At 41.5% G+C, this 18,655-nt stretch overlaps 1 protein-coding gene across 2 annotated transcripts in view; it reads right to left on the bottom strand.

Moving 5' to 3' along the window:
• Window positions 1-18,655, bottom strand: part of VPS50 (VPS50 subunit of EARP/GARPII complex) — a 94,027-nt gene that overhangs the window by 33,336 nt on the left and 42,036 nt on the right. For both annotated transcript variants that reach the window (XM_032237394.1, XM_032237396.1), the window contains exons 17-20: window positions 17,591-17,681; window positions 14,657-14,833; window positions 4,415-4,533; window positions 1,710-1,816 (exon numbers count right to left, since the gene is read on the bottom strand). In XM_032237394.1, coding sequence (XP_032093285.1) covers window positions 1,710-1,816; window positions 4,415-4,533; window positions 14,657-14,833; window positions 17,591-17,681 — 494 coding nt within the window. The remainder of the gene's footprint in view (window positions 1-1,709; window positions 1,817-4,414; window positions 4,534-14,656; window positions 14,834-17,590; window positions 17,682-18,655) is intronic.

Raw genomic sequence — 18,655 nt, 5'->3', positions numbered from 1 at the left:
GTTCTGCGGAAAACAATTTAATTACGTTCCCTTATGTCCATATGATAAAAATTCATTTAAATTATAAACTAATGAGTCAGTAGGATCACTTGATTGAGGATTGTTATGAAAAATCTCCTTAAATACTGAAGCAAATTTTGTTTCATCAGGGATTATATTGACGCACATCCAGAAGTAGCAAATTCTCCAAGGATCACCTCTTACATCTTAACAAAGATTAAGTAGCAAGCAGAGCAACCAAACTATTTAAAGTTTCCTTGTAACACATATCTGTTTAACACATCATTGATTCTGTTAAAATATTGCAATAAGATATTGCCATATTAACCTCTCCTGACCAGAACTCCATGTAACATATAATGCAGTTCTAAAAAGTTTATAGATACTTTTCCTACACATAAGAATATTACTTCCAGACAGAAACTATCTGTTGTGAGCTTACTTCCAATTCAGCTCTGATTAAAATAAAAGATTTGTTCGTAAAACAAAAAGAAAAGAAAATTATGGCCTGTACTTCCAAAGCAATAGTGCCATCACCTGGAAGGTGAGACTGAGGCAAAATTCAATGCCTAGGAGGAGGAGGTAATTCCCGCCCCCCCCCAGTCTCAGCACTCCCCTTTTTTAACCTGGGGTTGAGGGTGAATGACAGAAGACAGAGTTTTTGTTTCCTAATCCCCAGATCAAACCTGCAGATAATAGAGACTCATAAGAGCCAACAACCACCAAGAGGCTGGGCACACTGTGGTTTCTAAAACAGAAAAATGGGAGTAGTTCAAACCTGAGGTTCAAGAACCATGGTTTTTTTAAACATACACACAAATGAAATCTTTGTTATGTATGCCAAACACATACCTCCAAAACCTCTCAGTAAAAAGAAACACAAAATACAAAAGGACAATACTAATTACCAAGATTGATCACTCATAAATGAGACAAATAGAAAAAAAAATAAACGCAGACAGACTGGGATAATACATTAGTATCCTGATTGGATGGAAGAAGCAACAAATAAGCTTGGCACAGGAATGGATCACTGTCTTTCAACCTTGGCAATCTCAAGATATGTGGACTTCAGCTCCCAAAATTCCGCAGACGGAAGATCTCACAGAGCATCCCCACATGGGATTTGTGCTGGTGGATATTTTTTAAAATGCCACAATAATAAGATGAATCCTCCCAGGTTGCTTTATTCTGTGCCTCTATTACATTATTATATGCTAAGTTTTTATTTATGTTTATAGATTTCAATGTATGTGTTTCTCTACATATCTAATATTCCATATATATCTGGTATGTTATAATATAATAATAAAGATTAAGAAAATACACCCCCCACACAATGAAATATTATATGTTCGTACATATCTTTTGTGATAATTATTATACAGTTGAAATGAACCATCCTTGTATTTTTGCATTGTTTGTTCTGTTGCCCAAGAAACGCTTGATATATTTTCATGAGTGTGTGGAGACAATACAATACAATACAATAGCAGAGTTGGAAGGGACCTTGAAGGTCTTCTACTCCAACCCCCTGCCTAGGCAGGAAACCCTACACCGTTCCAGACAAATACCGTTCCAGACTATCAGAGAGACTTTTGATAAAAACTTTTTTCCTAATAAAGCTTAAGTTCCAATCTTAAAAATATATGTAAGATAAATCAAACACAGTGTATATTTAAAAATAAAAATCCCAAAAATTCACTTACCAACAAGCCTAATTACATTAAGTGTAGTGTTGGTTAAAATTGGGGCATTCACCTTGTTGAGGCAATAATCTGATCTCTTCCTGGTCCTCAGAGTTTCTCGAGAAACACTAGATTAAGGATATTAATTGTTAAATACACAGATATCCAGGAAAATGCTCAAAAGTATCAGAAAAATAAATATTCTTTCATTTTATGTCAGCAAAAAGTATTATATATTTTCCGTATCTATATTCTATATCAGAGCTGTCAAACTTGCGGCCTACAGGCCAGATGCGTCATGCCACAGCCACACACGGTTTAGTGAAGGGGGAAAAAGTCATGATACATCACATGACGCTGCTGTAATGACACAAATTTGACATTCCTGTTCTATATTTCGTTGTATTTAAGTACAATAACAATAAAGATTCTAGTTATATCAAACTAGCAACCTGTGACTATATTGGAAACAGCTTATGCATCTTGCGTATTAAAAAAAACTTAAATCAGAGACATCTAATAAATACTGTGTTGAAAAAGTGTGGGTTTGTGTGTGGGCGGGGGGGGGGGGGGGAAGGGAGGAAGGTAGAAGAAAAACCAAAGAAATATTTTTTTTCTCTAACACATTTCAGAAATTCATTTATTTTTTTCTTCTTTGTTTGGTTGGGGTTTTTTTTCCCTTTCCTTTTTTAATGTATTTCTACTTCAGTTTAATCAAACAGTAGATATTAAAGTTTGTTCGAGTTTAAAATTTTAGTTATTATTTTAAGTTTAGTCTTTATTCTTTTAGGTATGTAACTTTCTTAAGAGTAGTTAAATGAAATGTAATATATTAGTTTTGCTTTCAGTATTATCATTTATATTATTACTTGAACTACCTGTATAATTAATTGTACTGGGTTAAAAATTTAATACAATTTTTACAATATAAAATGAAGTTGAAAATAATGTGTTTGTATTTTAATATATTTTCACTGCTTTTGTTCTGACATCTTGGAAATTTAATTTCAATCATTTAATTTTATTAAACATGAGAAAATTATAATACCTTGCCTACTTGCATTTTATTTCATATTCAAATGAAAACAATTGCTGGAGTAACATAGCAATTCCTTAAAACTACTTTTAGGATCTATTCATTGTCATCCTCTTTCACTTTACTCTTTGGATTATAAAATGCAGCAGGTAACAATTTAATTTTATAGGGAATTTATAGTGTTTTATTATTCTGTATAATAAGTATTGTTAGGACTAGAAAGAACAGACTTATTGGTTTTCACAATAAAGGTTGTGTATTGACCTTGAGTACAAATCAATAATGCCTTACAATTAAATTTCACTAATTTTGAAAACAAGGAGTGTTACAAGAAAACAAATCTTTACAGGGGGGGCATTTAGTGTTACAGATGCTTAAAAAGTTAGGTAGCTTCTTTCCAATTAGAGGATTTCTTTCTCTCTCCACTGAAGATATACCTAATGTCAAAGTCAAGACATTTTAGCTGCCTAAGACAACACAGCATGTGCTCACCGTCATTAGAAGTCAAGGACCTAAGGACCCAAAAATTTTTACAATAGTATTGTGATTTACAATAGTGTTGTGATGGCCATTAGTTTTAACAATCCTAAGCCAGAAGTCTACCTAACTTCTTTCTACCTAACCAGCACTGATTTCAAAACGTTAATCAGACTGGCTTGGATTTGATTTGTGAGATCACAGAAAATCACAGGCTTGCAACTCAAAATACATCCCAGAAAATGGCAATAGCTTATTGTTGCCAAGAAAACCACACGGATGTGTCCATAATCTCAACAGGGGAACTGAGAGCAATTCAAAAAGAGGCTTTAAGGTCATGGAGAATAGGTGATCATAATTAATAACCTTGATATATTATCTCCTGAATCGAAGGCAGCATTTCTTAAATAGAATAGTCTTCACCTAGTGATAACAATTGAAACCGACAACTCAGCACCACGGTCACCAAGTGGAAAATCATGTTAGCCCAATGAGCTCTCTCTCTCACTGCAGTTGTTAAGAGAAACATCACATGACCACACCTTAGAAGTTTACTTCTGTTTTCTCTAAACTGCTTGTCACAAGTCAGTTGTGAAGCAGAGAAATGGTGATCATGTGATTGAAGGACTCTGAAACAGTCAGAAATATGAAGTTTGATTGTACAGCTTAATCTTTTTTAACACACTGTAATTTAGAACAGTCCCTAGACAAGGCAGAAGCAAGGACTACCTTGAAATACTATTTGAGGAATAATGGTATGAGACAGGGGTGTCAAACTGGCAGCCTGATGGCTGGATGCTTCATGCGCAGGCCATGCCCACACTGGCTTTGCAAAAACAAAATATGTTGTGATATGATTGAGTTTGACACCTGTGGTATACAGGTATCATACTCCTGTCCATGCTTGTGAACTGTAGGAAATATTTACTTGATCATTACGTGTCATAAAATTCTAGGCAAGTGAAATATTTGACCATTTAGCAGGGATTTTCAATTACTCTGGCAAATGACCCAAAATATCTTAAACAGGCTCATGCTCTTTCATGCTGGCTCAGCACGCTGGGCTTCTCAGTTGGAAAGGTAACAGCCCAGGTTCGAGCCTCATGCATTAGGAGAAAAAAAATGTCCTTCCTTTTGGAATGTTAGTAATGTTGAAGGGATTAACAAATTCTCAAGAATAGAACAAATTGTAAAATATGTATGCTCAAAGTACCTTTTTACTGGAGCATCTCCAGTCTGTTCATCAACATAGTCCCTTTTCAGTTCTTCAGGAACATCACTGTCACTATCATATTCTTGATAAGCGCTCTTTTCTTGTTCATCCGATTCATACTATCAAGAACAAATCAGAAGTGTTTTTAGTTTCTTTTTTTTAAATTATTATTTAAAAAAAATTATTTTTGTTACATAAACAACACATGCCCACACTAGTGGGAGAAAAAAATCAAAACACAAAAAAGACAAAAAACAGAAAACAAGGCAGGGACAAAAAAAAAAAAGAACACAGGTATATATTATAAAAAAGTATATCAGCTGGTTACAACATGTTTTTGTGCATCTCTTCCATTAATTCATATTAATTCAAATATCTTAACTCAAATGTTTACCATATTGACATCATCATACCTCCACTTTTAGTTGACTACAGTTGTTTAAACATCTTTCATCCTTAACTATGCCAAAGATTTAATTCATAACCACATGCTAGCATTTCATTTACTTGTTTATAAAATCCTCCATTAACATCAAATCCTCATATCCTGTTTTAGCTAAACATCCATAATATTTAATACCAAAAATTCCATCCTCCATGTATATAGTTTATTATCATTCTCCTTTCTTTATGTAATTATATCGTATATCATAACATTTTCCCCATATTAGTTAACATTTAACTGTATATAGTTTTATTTTATTTTTTAATAGTGATAATTATTGTGATTAATAACCTTTGTATATGGTCCAAAAATATTTCTAACCTTCCCTTCTCATATCCAATTATTATTTATCATATCAACTCCACATTATATACATTACTATCATTATCAATTATTATTCAACTATGTCTATTACAAATAAAATTAATTAGGTTTAGCTAATTTTGAATTGTATTCTTCCATCTATCAGCCTGTGTCTCTCCAATAACAAAACCTCCTTAATCCTGTTGCCATTCGTGGATCAAGTTCTCCAAACGTCTTTATGAGCAAGTCCCAACAAGAAGATCTTTGCACCTTTTTGCTTAAGGTGCCTCTCATATAATGTCGTTGTCCTACGTTTATTGCACTTTTCAGCTTGTCTTTAATTCTCAGTGGCGGTATCAAAAGTTTTGCAAATGATATTTCATAAAGTATAAATTCTTTAATGCTTCTCATTCCTCCTACGCTCTGTCTTTCAAAGTAAAACTTCTGCGTAGCTGCCCCCCCTTCAAATGTTCCATCTTTTTCTCCCTCAGAGGTAAACCAGATGCCCGGAATGTCAGCAAATTGAAAATCTTCATCTCTGACATCCTTCATTTGTATTTCAGGGACATTCAAACATTCAACATTCTCACTTTTTTCTTCATATTTTGATGTTAAAAACAGCAAATAATCCAGCTTTCTTTCAAATCTGTCGTACGTGTCAGATAGCTTTTGTAGTGCAGAAAAAATCATTTGAAATGAATCATTTGAAACTTGAACAGACGCCATATTTGTACGCAGTTAGTATTTTCCCTTTAGAGGCTTTAAGGTATTTGCAAGTAAAAACAAGCTGGGAGCTGTACAATCTTATCTGATCTTAGACCAACCCAGCCAAGCAATAAAAGTGTCAAGTTGTAGGGAGCCAAATTATAGTAAATTGGTTTACAGCCCACTTACAGAGAGTCAGAGGAGATGTTGAAGTAATCTTTCCTTTGTCCATGTAAGTAGCATTTAAAACATTTAAAAAATAGGGTAACCACCGTCCATAAACCCATAAAGAGATCCAATTCGCCGCTAGATTCTTCTGTTCTTTGGTTTCAATTAGCTTAAATTTTTATGCGGACCATGTCTCTCTGAGTAATAAAATCACCTTACCAGCTGGAAACACTCACGCCATTCTTAGGGGCAACCTGCAGTTTCGGTTAGCTTATGGCTAATCCAGAAGTCACTGGCAAAGGAGGTTAAATTCCAAGCCCCCAGGGACTTTGCAAACGTCTCTGGGGTCACTGGATCTCCTCCAACCTTTCACTGTCTCTCCGGGACAGCTTGGGTTAAAAAATGAACCATCCAATTCCTTCGGAATAGAGGAATTTCAGGAATAGCCTGAAAATCTGTCTTCTCACTGCTAAGCCCCGCCTTCTTCTGGAAGTGTTTTTAGTTTCTTTGTGACAATCCAGAATCTCATTAAACTTTCAGTGGCCCTTAGAATATAAATGTATATACAGAGCAATACAAGTAATATAAATTATAGCATCTTATTTTACTGTTTTCCATTATTTCACAGCATTGAATTTATTTGATTTTTAAGAAAATGTATTCTAATTCAGCCAGAATATCCTGTCAATTTTTTAAAAAAATTTCAGAAAGAAATAAAGGTTGATTAAAAAATCATTTTCTTATTTTCACTCCCACAAATCTGGCTTCCACAACTTGTTTTAATCAGCATTAAATATTATCTTAGGAGAAACTTTCTATTGCCATCCAAAGTGCAAGAGAAAACAGAATTGGACTTGCAAACATTGTAATCAGCATTTTATTTTAACATCTTTTGAATGCTGAATGTGAGCTTTCAGTAAAGTGAGAAAAACAATGGATGATGAGCAAAAAGGAAAAAGAGCCAAGGGAAGTTCTCACACCCAATATGCATTTGAAACTTGAATCTAAAGAAAATGAGGTAATAATTTGTCAAAAATTATGATTTAACAAAAATGCATGTTTCCAAATAAATGAAATCCAAATGTAAGATTGATGAAACGTATATTGGAAAGCTAATAACTATCCAATCAAGTTTAAGAAAAATATGCACATTCATTTTTCCATTTTTATAATTCTTTGCAGAACATTGTTTATTGCAAAAACTAGAAGTCAAAAGATTGCCCGTTGCAAACTTCTTCTTCTATCACTCTGAGGATGAACTCATTTTAATTATTTTAAATTGGGAAGTAGCCATGTAAGCTATAATAAATGCAAAAGGTATGTAAAATAGCACCATTCAACTATAAACAATCTAAAGCCTGGTTATAGAAAAACACATTACTGTATGAAACAGATGCAATTAATGGACCTTCTAGTGATTTGTTGTTTTGATCTCATATTAAACAAAAGAAAGGTTAACTACAAATATGAATTTGAATTTTATTATCCAAAAATTATAGGAGCACAAAAACAAGTTTATACAATTATTAATTTGTTCAAGTTCTCAACAGTTTTGAAGGATCATATATAAAGTAGGCATGATTTCACTCTTGGTAGTTCTGCTGTTTTATTTCAACAAACAAACAGGAAGTATAGTTGATCAAATGGTTCAGACACTGGGTTGGAGGTTAGCAAACAGTGTGCAAGACCAGAATGCTGCCATGGGAAGGGATGAGTTCCTGTTTTTTATGCCAGTTGGGACATGAAAGGACCCCCCCCTATTGGGTGTCCCCGGGCAACAGTGATGTCACCATCTAATTCTTTGAACTCGTAAGAGCCTTGATGCTTCTGATACAAGTATGATGTGACTTCAGCAAACTTAAGAGTTTTTTACAAATCATATTAAGTGAACAATTTGCTGTGACATAAGGTAGCTTAAATTTCAAGAGTTAGAACTACAATTTTCCTCAACTATGATGGCTGGAAATTTTGAACTTATAGTTCAAACATATCTGGAGCGTACAGAGAAGACTGGCATAAGCTAACCACAAGTCCACTGTAGTAATGGGTGCATATACTTGTGTGATAAAATGTATGTGTACATACACCTAAAACAAAACAAAAAAAGCAAATTCAGATCCAGCAATTAAAGAATTGTATCAAGTGAGGGCAGATAATTTTAAATATTTAGTTACATAAATAAATTGGGGCGTTGGTTCTTACCTGATACGCCCCTTCTCTGGGCAGGTGGAGATAGCGGTCATGCATGGGTTAATGAACTGAGTCTATCAAAGTGATGTCATCGGCTCTGCGGGGCATGCTCCCGCTTTTCCTGACGCAGGAGATTAGTAGACTGCTGTGTGTGACCAATCGCTTTCTCTCCGGACTCAACCAAAAATGCTCACTGTACACCCCTGCATGGTAGGCCAGAATGCTAGGGTGGGGATGACCGCTGTCTCACCTGCCCAGAGAAGGGGCGTATCAGGTAAGAATCAATGCCCCATTCTCCTACGTTGGTGGAGACAGCGGTCATGCATGGGACCTACCAAAACTGGCGTGTCCCTGGGAGGGCATGAGACTGGCCTAGGAGCTGGAGGACGGAAGGACCTGTTGGAGCACTCGCCATCCAAAGGCTGCATCAGCTGATGCATACCTATCTATCTTGTAATGTCTGATAAGGGAATTAGGGGTAGCCCAGGTCGCTGCCTTACAGATCTCCTCCACCGAGGCCTGTCACGCCCATACCGCTGACGTGGCTGCACTGCACGTAGAATGAGTTGTGGAGGAGGGAGATGATGCACGATGTAAGTTTGCGCAATGGCTGATTTGATTCAACGTGGAATCATGGAAGGAGAAGTTTTTAGGCCCTTGTTGGTCGGATGAAAGGACACAAAGAGGGCTTTGCTTCGTCTGAAGGCAGCCATCTTGGTGATGTAAGTTTTAAGGGCATGCCTGATGTCTAGTTTGTGCCATTTGCGCTCCACACTGTGAGATGGAGCCGGGCAGAAATTTGGAAGGATGAGATCCAGAAAACAATGGAATGCTGAATTCACCTTCGGAACAAAGGTGGGGTCAATGTGGAGAACAACACGGTCTGGGTGGAAGACACACAGGTCGGCCTAGATGGAGAGGGCCGCCAACTCTGACACCCTCCATGCTGATGTTATGGCCAACAGGAAGGCAGTCTTGAGAGTGAGGTGGTGCAGAGTTGCTGCCCTGAGGGGCTCAAAGGGCGGTTCTGTAAAGAAGTCGAGGACCTTGGTCAGATCCCAAGAGCAGAATCGGTGCATGACAGGAGGACAGATATTGGATGCCCCTTTAAGGAACCTGAAGACGTGAGGATGCGAGGGGCTCATCTAGGTGGAGGGAGAGAACTGAAGAGAGGGCTGCCACCTGCCGCCACAAGGTATTCGGAGAAAGTCCCTTATCAAGACCCTGTTGCAAGAATTCAAAAAACTGGGGTACTGCAGCTTTTAATGGGTCTTCCCCTTGCCCCAGGCACCACGTTACGAAAGTCTGCCATGTAGATTCGTATATCCTATTCGTAGCTGGGCGGTGTGAGGCTTGAATGGTATGGATCACAGTCTCGGAAAGGTTATCTGCCTTCAGGACCGCCTGCTCAGCCTCCAAGCAGTTAGGCGTAGCCAGTGAGACCTGGGTGGTGAATGGAGCCCTGATGAAGGAGGGACGGAATCATTGGCAGGGGCCATTGAGGTTCCACTGAAAGATTGATCAGCTCCACGTACCATGGTCGGCGCAGCCAATTGGGAGGACCAGGATGAGCTTGGCCTCTTCCTCCAGCATTTTCCAAATCACCCTCTGTATCAGGGGGAAGGGCGGGAAGGCATACAGGAGACCGTGAGGCCACCTGCACCTGAGAGCGTCCGTCCCTTCTGCGCCTGGTGTTGTGTATCGAGACAGGTACCTGGGCATCTGTTTGTTGGCAGATGTTGTGAAGAGGTCCAAGGCTGGAGTCCCATACCTGGCTGACAGCTGATGAAATATGTGGCGATTCAAGCTCCACTCTGCTGGGTCGATTGTTGTGTGGCTCAGCCAGTCTGGTGCGGTGTTGTCCGACCCCGAGATGGGTTCGGCACATAGGGAGAGAAGGTTGGCTTCCGCCCAGGTGCCTAGTTGAAAGGCAGATTCCATGAGAGAGGCAGCTCTCGTTCCCCGCTGGCGGTTGACATGCGCCTTGGCCGTGGTGTTGTCCATCCAGATCAACACATGTGAGTGTTGGAGAAAAGGCTGGAAGTGAAGGAGAGATAGATGGATGGCCCTCAAGTCTAGCCAATTCATACTGTGTGATAGGTCTGAATTGGACCAAAGACCCTGCACTACTTGTTCCTCCAAGTGAGCTCCCCAGCCCGTGAGGCTTGCGTCTGTTGTTACCACAAGACGTGGATGGTCCCTGAAAAGAAAGCCCTGAGCTATGGCTGGAGAGATCCACCATTCCAAGGATGACAAGACTTCCGGGGTCAGGAGGACCTTCACTGAGGAATAGCTGCTGTTGGTCTTCTGGAACGGCAGAAGAAACCACTGGAGGCAGCAGCTGTGAAGCCGTGCCCAAGGGACGATAGAGAAACAGGAGACCATCTTCTCCAGCAGTTGAGACAGTTGGAGAAGAGGAACCTGCTGCCTCCTCCGTACCTCTCTGGCTAACTCCCTGAGACTGCTCTGGCGGTCCTGGGACAGGAAGATTTTCCCCTGGGATGAATCTATGAGGGTTCCCAGGTGCACCAGGCAAGGAGTGGGGACGAAGTGACTCTTCTCCTGATTGATGGAGAACCCCACTTCCTCTAACACCTGAAGGGTGTCCTGGAGATCTCTGAGGGCCTGGGGTACGTGACCTGGACAACAAGAGGATATAGCATAAGATCCAGATGGGCCTGGCCTGCAGATGTGCGGCTACGACTGACAGAAGTTTTGTGAAAACCCTTGGGGCTGAGGACAGCCCGAAGGGAAGGGCCCGATATTGGAAATGGAGGCCCACATGGACAAAGAGGAGAAACCTCCTGTGCCATTTGTGGATGGGCACGTGGAGGTAAGCCTCCGTCAAGTCTACTGATGTGAGATCGTGTCTGCGAATACTCTCTAGAATTGATAGGAGAGAGTGCATCTTGAATCTCCTGTATTTGACGAATTGAATTAAAAATTTTAGATCGAGAATTGCCCTCCAGCCCCCGGAAGACTTTGGCACGATAAAAAGATGAGAGTAAAACCCCCGTCTCTCCTGGCCTGGAGGCACAGACTGAATGGCCCAAATCTGGAGAAGATGGTGAACGGCCTGTTCTACCAGGAGCCTTTTTTGAGGGTCCCTGGAGATAGGACACGGGACAAAGTGGTTCGGAAGGCTGGAGCATAAGCCCAGGAGAAGGCCAAATCTGAATGTGGACCTGACCCACACGTCGTTGGTGATGTCGTCCCAACGATCCACGTAGGCCGCTATTGGGAGATCCTCCAAGCAGTCACTTCTGCCTCTTAAAGGAACGATTGGAATTGTCCTTGAAGGGCTTTCTGGGCTGGAATCTCTGATTGTTCCTGCCTGATCTATAGGAGAAGGATGGGGCTTGTCTAGGAGGGGCCTGTCACTGGGGACGGGAGTTGGAAGTGCTACCCTCCTGGCCATGAAAGGACTGCCTACAGTAAAAGGATTGGTTCCGACCTTCCTGCTTTTTAGTGGCTGGTTGCAGAACCTTCCTCTTATCTTTGGACTCCACCAGAAGGAGTTGTAATGGAGGACCAAAGAGAAGGGATGCAGAGTAGAAATAGCATGCAAGCCTCCACTTGGCCCGCGCTTCCGCTTGCCACTGCCTCAACCAGATAAGCCGGCAGGTAGAGATGGAGGAGGCAATGGCTTTGGAGGCAAAACGTGCCGCGTCCAGTGAGGCATCTGCAGTGTATTCTAGGGCAGCCTTAATCTTATTGGTGTCCCTGCGAGCCCTGGAATCCATGGCTGGAAGGCGAGCCTGAAGCTGTCTCAGCCACAGAAGAGCGGATTGACTAAAGAAGGAAGCTGAGGTGCCCGCCCTAACAGCCCAAGCTGAGGCCTGGTGACCCTTGACCAGAGTTTGCTCTATCCTCTTGTCCTCCAGACGTAGGGCTTCCTCCGGAGCTGCTGAGGCCGCGTTGGGAGAGGAGGGCAATTACCGGCAAATCAATAGAAGGTACCTTTAAGGCCTTGGCAAGGTCAGGAGCGACGTTGTACAGATGCTTGTCCGAAGCATTGGGAAGGGTTACTGTACCTGGAGATGTCCACTGATTGACAACGTCCATGAAGAACCGTGGTGAAGGGATCACCTCTTTTTCCACCGTAGGCTAGATGAAGAGCGGATCAGTGGTGTCAGTCTTGTCTGCTTCTGCATTCTGGGATGCTTTTGGGGCTGGGATGCCTGCAATTTTCTTTGCCTTAAACAGGAGAGAACGAAAGACAGCTGGTTTAAACAAACCGACGAAGGGAGGAGGGTCGGGTGGAAGACCCTCATTCCCTGAGAGGTCTGAGTCTCTTGTCGGGCACTCCTCTTCCCCGAAGACCGACTGTTGGTTAGAAGTGCCAGGTAGTTCATGTGACAAGGAAGCCGAGAGATCACCATCCCTGCGCCTGGAACTAGAAGAAGAGATAGACCTGCGAGAAGCAGAACGGTTAGAAGACCTGTGTTTAAGCAATACCACGCTCAATGGCCTCGGAAACCATGTCCGCCATGCCTGGTGAATAAGAACGGTGTCGGCGTGAAGACTAAGAAATATTTCCCTGGTAAAGGGATCCTCATCAGGAGTGATACTCCTGTCACAATCCGAATCATCCCCACTGTTGGCCAATATAACTGGGCCTCTAGCGTCCTTGGGCTGCAAGATGGATGCAGCAGGAGAGAGGACATCCTCTGAATCAGAAGAAAATTCAGGGGAAGGACTAGAATGAACAGGTCTCTGGGCCTGGCGTATCGGAGGTTCAGCATGCTTAGTCTTGTACCCGGCCTTCTTAGCTGGAGCCTGAGGGGCCCTGTCTTCCTTCCTAGGGGCTGATTCCTGCACTTCCCCCTGAACATGCCTTAGATCCATGTGAGGAGGCTCGGTGTTTTCAGCAGGAGCAAGCCTGCGCCTGCGACCCCTAGGGGCAGGGGGCTCGGTATCAGGGCAGAGGCCAAGGGCAGAGGAGGTAATGGAGGCTCCGGAGGGGGAGAGGAGCCATAGCCGTTACTCACAGTTAGTTTGTTGCTTCAAAATGCCTGCCAGAACTTTTCGCACCAATTTCAACGGCCACTGAGGCTGCAGAGCCTATGGGCCGAAGCCACGAGGTAGCTGAGGCCTTGTGGTGAGCGTGGGCGGGTTAGGCCCTGCAGTAAGGTTGTGGAGGCTCACTGCTGTCCTTGGAGCGACAAACTGTGAAGCTCAGGAGCTGGAGAGGCGTTCCCCAGCTGCCGGCGAATTCTTCGGCTCTAATTAGGCTCCCGCTGTATCTGGAAGCTCCTGTAGGCAGCGGCGGCGATTAACAGCGAAAGCGGCAAGGCATCAACCTGAGAGTCCCCTGCTGAGAGGATTAGGGCTTCCCTCGGCTATTTCAGCAAGCTCTGCTGAAATCCGATTCGGCAGAAAGCCCGAAGGCTTTTAGAGGCTAACCTCCATGAGGCACGGCAAAAGTTCTCTAGCCCAGAGGCTTTAGAGAGTTTAACAGGAGCTCAGCCTGGAATATCAGTTTAAAGAAACAATTTGCAAGCGAATTTAGAGAAAGTCAATTAAAAAGCCAATCAATCAATCAATTTTAACCAATTAATCTAGGAGAGAGCGATTTAACACAGCCAGTTCAATCGAACTGAGTCTGAAAAAGAGGGAGCATGCCCCGGAGAGCTGATGACATCACTTTGGTAGACTCAGTTCTACTGACTGAGTTAACCCATGCATGACCACTGTCTCCATCAACTTAGGAGAAAGTACTATTCACTGAAGCTACAGCCCACTCCAAATCAGCACTCATTAGATGGACAGGTAACATAAAATAAAAAGTATCAAAATATTCCTAAAACAAGAGTAATTTAGTTCTCGGAGTAAAATATCAATTCTTTTAATTTATTATGCCCAAGATTTCTGACTAATTCCAAATGGGCAGCTTTGCATCTTAATAGTTATTTTTTAAACAATATAACTTTTAAAATCTAAAGAAATAGTAAATGTTCTCTCATTATTGTTACCAGCTGTAAATGTCCAATTATTTCCCTTTCATTCTGTATGAAGTGAGCCATCTCTTTCGATGATATATATGGGAGAAGTGTTTGTCAGATGTCTGAGCACAATTTAACATTCTGTCTGGCAAATGAATTCAGTTCTTAATAGTAAGGATACCACTATTTGATCTTATGACAGCATCAATTGCCCATATGCCTAACCAATTACAATAGACATAGAAAGTCTACAAAACCCCAATTAAAATGCCAAGTTTTTGAGATGTAAAAATATTAGATCAAGATAAATCACCTCCAAAGTCTTTGTATTTTTAGTTTAATATATAAGCTATACAATGCAATGAGAATGTCCAAACAAACTTCAAATCACCCTTTGATTCCTAATTATTTTGTCATACTTCTTTTGAATATCAATGTTTGATATTCTATGCATTACAATTTGCAGGATTATTTCTTTTTACTTACCCCATTAGAAGCCAACACATCTTCTGTCTCATCATCCTTGTTGTTGGCTTGGATTTCAAAGGGATTTCCTCCATTACGATATTGCTCAAAAAGAGTTAAATCTCCTTCTGTTTCTAATGCAGGCTGCTTGCTTGGTGACACAGTAGGGGAACGTGATTGTCCCATGAATTTAAATTCCTATTACCATCAACAGAAGATTATTTATACACTGGTTGTGAAGTCTAAATATTTATCAACATTATTACATGTTGATACAACACTTTCTGGACAAATCCTGCAATATTAACTTTTTAGATAGTAATGCTTTCAATTCCTGCATTTTTAAAAACTCCATATTTAATGGTTATTTGAATGCCTGTATAATTTTAACAGCTCTGTCAAATTCCTTCACAGGATATATAATACATCTTAGAACTAAAAAGCTTTTTAAACAGAGTTTAATTAATGCATTGCGCTGAATTATGCAAACAGAAATTTAATATGTGTACAACTATGAGAATTGAAATGCACTTAGCTATTGAAATAATAAAAATAATTAAATATATAAAAGATTGTCAAAACAGAGCTCAGAAAAGTTGCCAAAACTGCTTTTGGATGTATCAATATGCAGCCTGTAAACCCTAAGCTGACAGTGAAAAAGATCTGTATTCCCAGAAGTGATGCCTCATGGGCTCTCCTTCATTCATGGAGTCCGACAGTATTTTCAGAGCTGTTGAAAGTTAGAGCTATCAATAGCTAGGAACAGCTGGCAATTCCATATTTCCCTTAAGCAGAAGATGCAACTAGTTTGTTAATGCTAAACACGATTTGGGCTTGGTGAGTTCCACAAACTTTCTCTTAACTATTTTGGTGAGAATTTAGAGATCCATAGAAACCATTATAGTGATGCCTGAAAAGTTAATGAGTGGTGATATACTGTATTTTTCGGAGTATAAGACACACCGGAGTATAAGACGCACCAAGATTTTGAAGAGGTAAATTTTTAAAAGGTTTTTGCCCTCCCCAGCTCCCAGGAGCACTCTACAGGCATTCCAAACCATCTGCACGCTCCATTTTTGTGGAAAATGGACCATGCAGAGAGTTTGGGAGGCCTGCAAAGTGCTCCTAGGGAGGGCAAAAATGTGACATGTGGGGCTTGATCTTCTTAAAGAGTAAGGCTTTTATCTATCTCAAATCCACTTTTCTCTACCCCTCCCATGGCAGGGCAGGAATAAACAGCTTTTCTCCACATTTTATTGTTTTTCCCCTTGCCTCGGACTGGCAGTGATGGTGAGCCTCTTGGCCCAAGGAGCGGCAGTTGGCTCACTTCTTCTCTTCAGCTAGGAGCGAAAGACATGTGGGGGCTGCTGAATGGCTGCTATTGTGCTTGGCTGGGAACGGCCCATTGGATGAGAAGGGATGGGGATAGATTCCATTTGGATTAAAGGTTCCTCGTGGCAGCGCAAGATGGAAAGGAAACTTTGGAATGCGGCAGCTGCCAGGCTCCAGGAATACGGCGCTCCTATATTCCGAAGTTCCCTTTTCATCCCGCGCTTCTTCTATTAGCCAAAATCCTGACGATGCAAATAGCAATTTTCCGGAGAGAAAAGGGTCCAGAGAAAAGTTCGTGCAGAGAAGATTGGTTCTTTTCCCTTGCTCCACCTCCCCCCCCCCCGCCCAAGTCTCTCTGGATCTGTTATGCAGTGCTTATTGCTACTGCTGCTATTGTGCCCAGCTACCGTATCTCTTTGCTGCATGACAGATCCGACACACACACACGATCTGTCGGGCAGCAAAGAGATACGGTAGCTGGGTGTAATAGCAATAAGCAGATCCTGAGAGACTGGGGAGATGGGGAGTGGAGGAAGGGAAGGGAAGAGGAACAATCTCTCTACAAAGGCTTTTATCCGAACGCTAGATTGGAAAGTTAAAAACTTGAAATGGAATACAATCAAGCTTGATTCAAAGGCTTTGGCTCCAGAGATCACTGTGCTGCCACCCGAAAATGCTATTACCGCAATCTCTGCCACCTGCAACAGCCTGAGACAGGGCAGGTAAAACGGGCACTGCAGAGATCGCGGTACCAGCGTTTTGGGTGGCAACTCAGCGACCTCAGGAACCAAAGCCTTTGAATCAAGCTTGATTGTACCTCATTCCAGGTTTTTAACTTCCCATCTAGCATTCTGATAAGTCTTTCTAGAGAGATTGTTCCTCTTCCCTTCCCTTCCTTCCCCCACCCTCCCACCCAATCTCTCCGGACCAAATCAAACTTAATTGTACCCCATTTCAAGTTTTTAACTTCCCAATCTAGCGTTCTGAGAAATCTACCATCTCTGAGGCACCTTTCGTTTGTAGAAGGAGGAGGGCGGCTTAAAGCAGCGTCTCCTTAAACCAAAGCCTTTGAGTAACTATTAAAGAAAGGCGTGCTTTTCGGGTGGCAGTTAGCAGGTTCCAAGCTCGGCTTTCTTTCCCAGTTACTCAAAGTCTTTGGTATACTCTGCCCTCGCCCTCCTCCTCTTCCTGCAAGTGAAAGGTACCTCAGAGATTCAGCGGGTAGCTCAGGGGAGACAATCTCTGAGCCACCTTTCACTTGTAGGAGGAGGAGGGCGAGGGCAGAGTATACCAATGACTTCACTCCCCAGCAATGTGAGGAGCCGCTGCCAATGCTGCCACTGCCTGAGCCCTCCCAGGAGCCTAGCTGAGTGGGAGTCCCAAAAGTGAAATGTCTCTCCTTTCCAGTCATCACAATCTCTGCAGCGTCCGCTTCATCATACAGCCCCGGTGGCTACATTCGGAGTATAAGATGCACCCAGATTTTCACCCTCTTTTTTGGAGTAAAAAGGTGTGTCTTATACTCCGAAAAATACGGTATATGATATATTTCAGTAACACTATGTAGCAGCCTTGATCAAAGCAGCTATCATCTTTCCTGTGTTTGAAATGGTCTGGACTTACATGAAGTTGCAATATGCTGAAACTTGATTTAACGGGACAAAGTTCCCAAGTCTCATTCTCTAAGAACATTCGCAGTTCTTCAAGACGAGTTCTGAAATAAATAATTAGTGTCAGAGAAAGCACACCATATAGCTTATTTTAGAAAAAATAGCAAAGAAGAAGCAAAGTCTTCACCAGAGCCGTATGGTTATACATGATAGGGGAAAGATGGATGGAGGTTGTTGGTTCTGTTTTCACTAGGATCATTCGATGAAACTAAGCTATAATAATTTAGATTAAGCTGGGGGCGTGGCCTGTTGCCGAGGAGGGCTCCACCGAGCTCCTCAGAGATCTGGTCTGTATATCTAAATAAGATCATAGATAGCACCCCTTTTTGGCTAAGAAAGGGGCAGGGAGTAGCTCTGTAGGCTAGGGTCTATTCGTAAGCCACAGCCTTTTTCTTTTTTTGGCTGTGGATAGAGATTAGATCCAGCGTGAGCGGAGCTTTTATCTCCAGCCAGTTCTTCTCAGCTGCCTTTTTTTTTGGCAGCCCCAGACAGGCTAGCCCCCCCCAGGACAAAACAAAGTTTTTTTTCAAGCTAGAATTGATACGGGCGGGTCCCACCCCTGTGAGATTTATGTTTTTATTACTATCTTAAATACCAGCACCATTTGTCTTAGAGACTTCTTTGTCTAAATGGATTTCAAAATGGCGATTTCTCTCCGTGGATGATTGATAGTGGATATACTTAGCCGGTTTTACCTTCCTGCAGACCGCTCCTTAACAAAATAAACTCTTCTTCTTTGGAAACAGAGGGGAGCAAAGCGCTGCTTACTTGTTTATTTATTATGGCACCCAGGTCAAAGAAGCGCCTTGCTACAAATGTGTCTAAAGAATTTAAAGAATTTTTACTGGAACCACAGCCTTTGTCTCCTATGCCTTCTACTGGAGAACTTTTAACACAGGAATATTTCTTTAAAATGTTTAATGATTTTAAACAAGAAATTAAGGAATTTGTATTGGAACTATATGATGATTTAAAGTCTAAAGTTAATCAAATGAAGGCGAATACGTTTGCAGCCGTG

This window comes from Thamnophis elegans, chromosome Z, assembly GCF_009769535.1.
Source record: "Thamnophis elegans isolate rThaEle1 chromosome Z, rThaEle1.pri, whole genome shotgun sequence".
Classification (NCBI taxonomy): Eukaryota; Metazoa; Chordata; class Lepidosauria; order Squamata; family Colubridae; genus Thamnophis; species Thamnophis elegans.
Note: the sequence above shows the minus strand (reverse complement) of the source record. Positions and strands in the feature narration are given on the sequence as shown.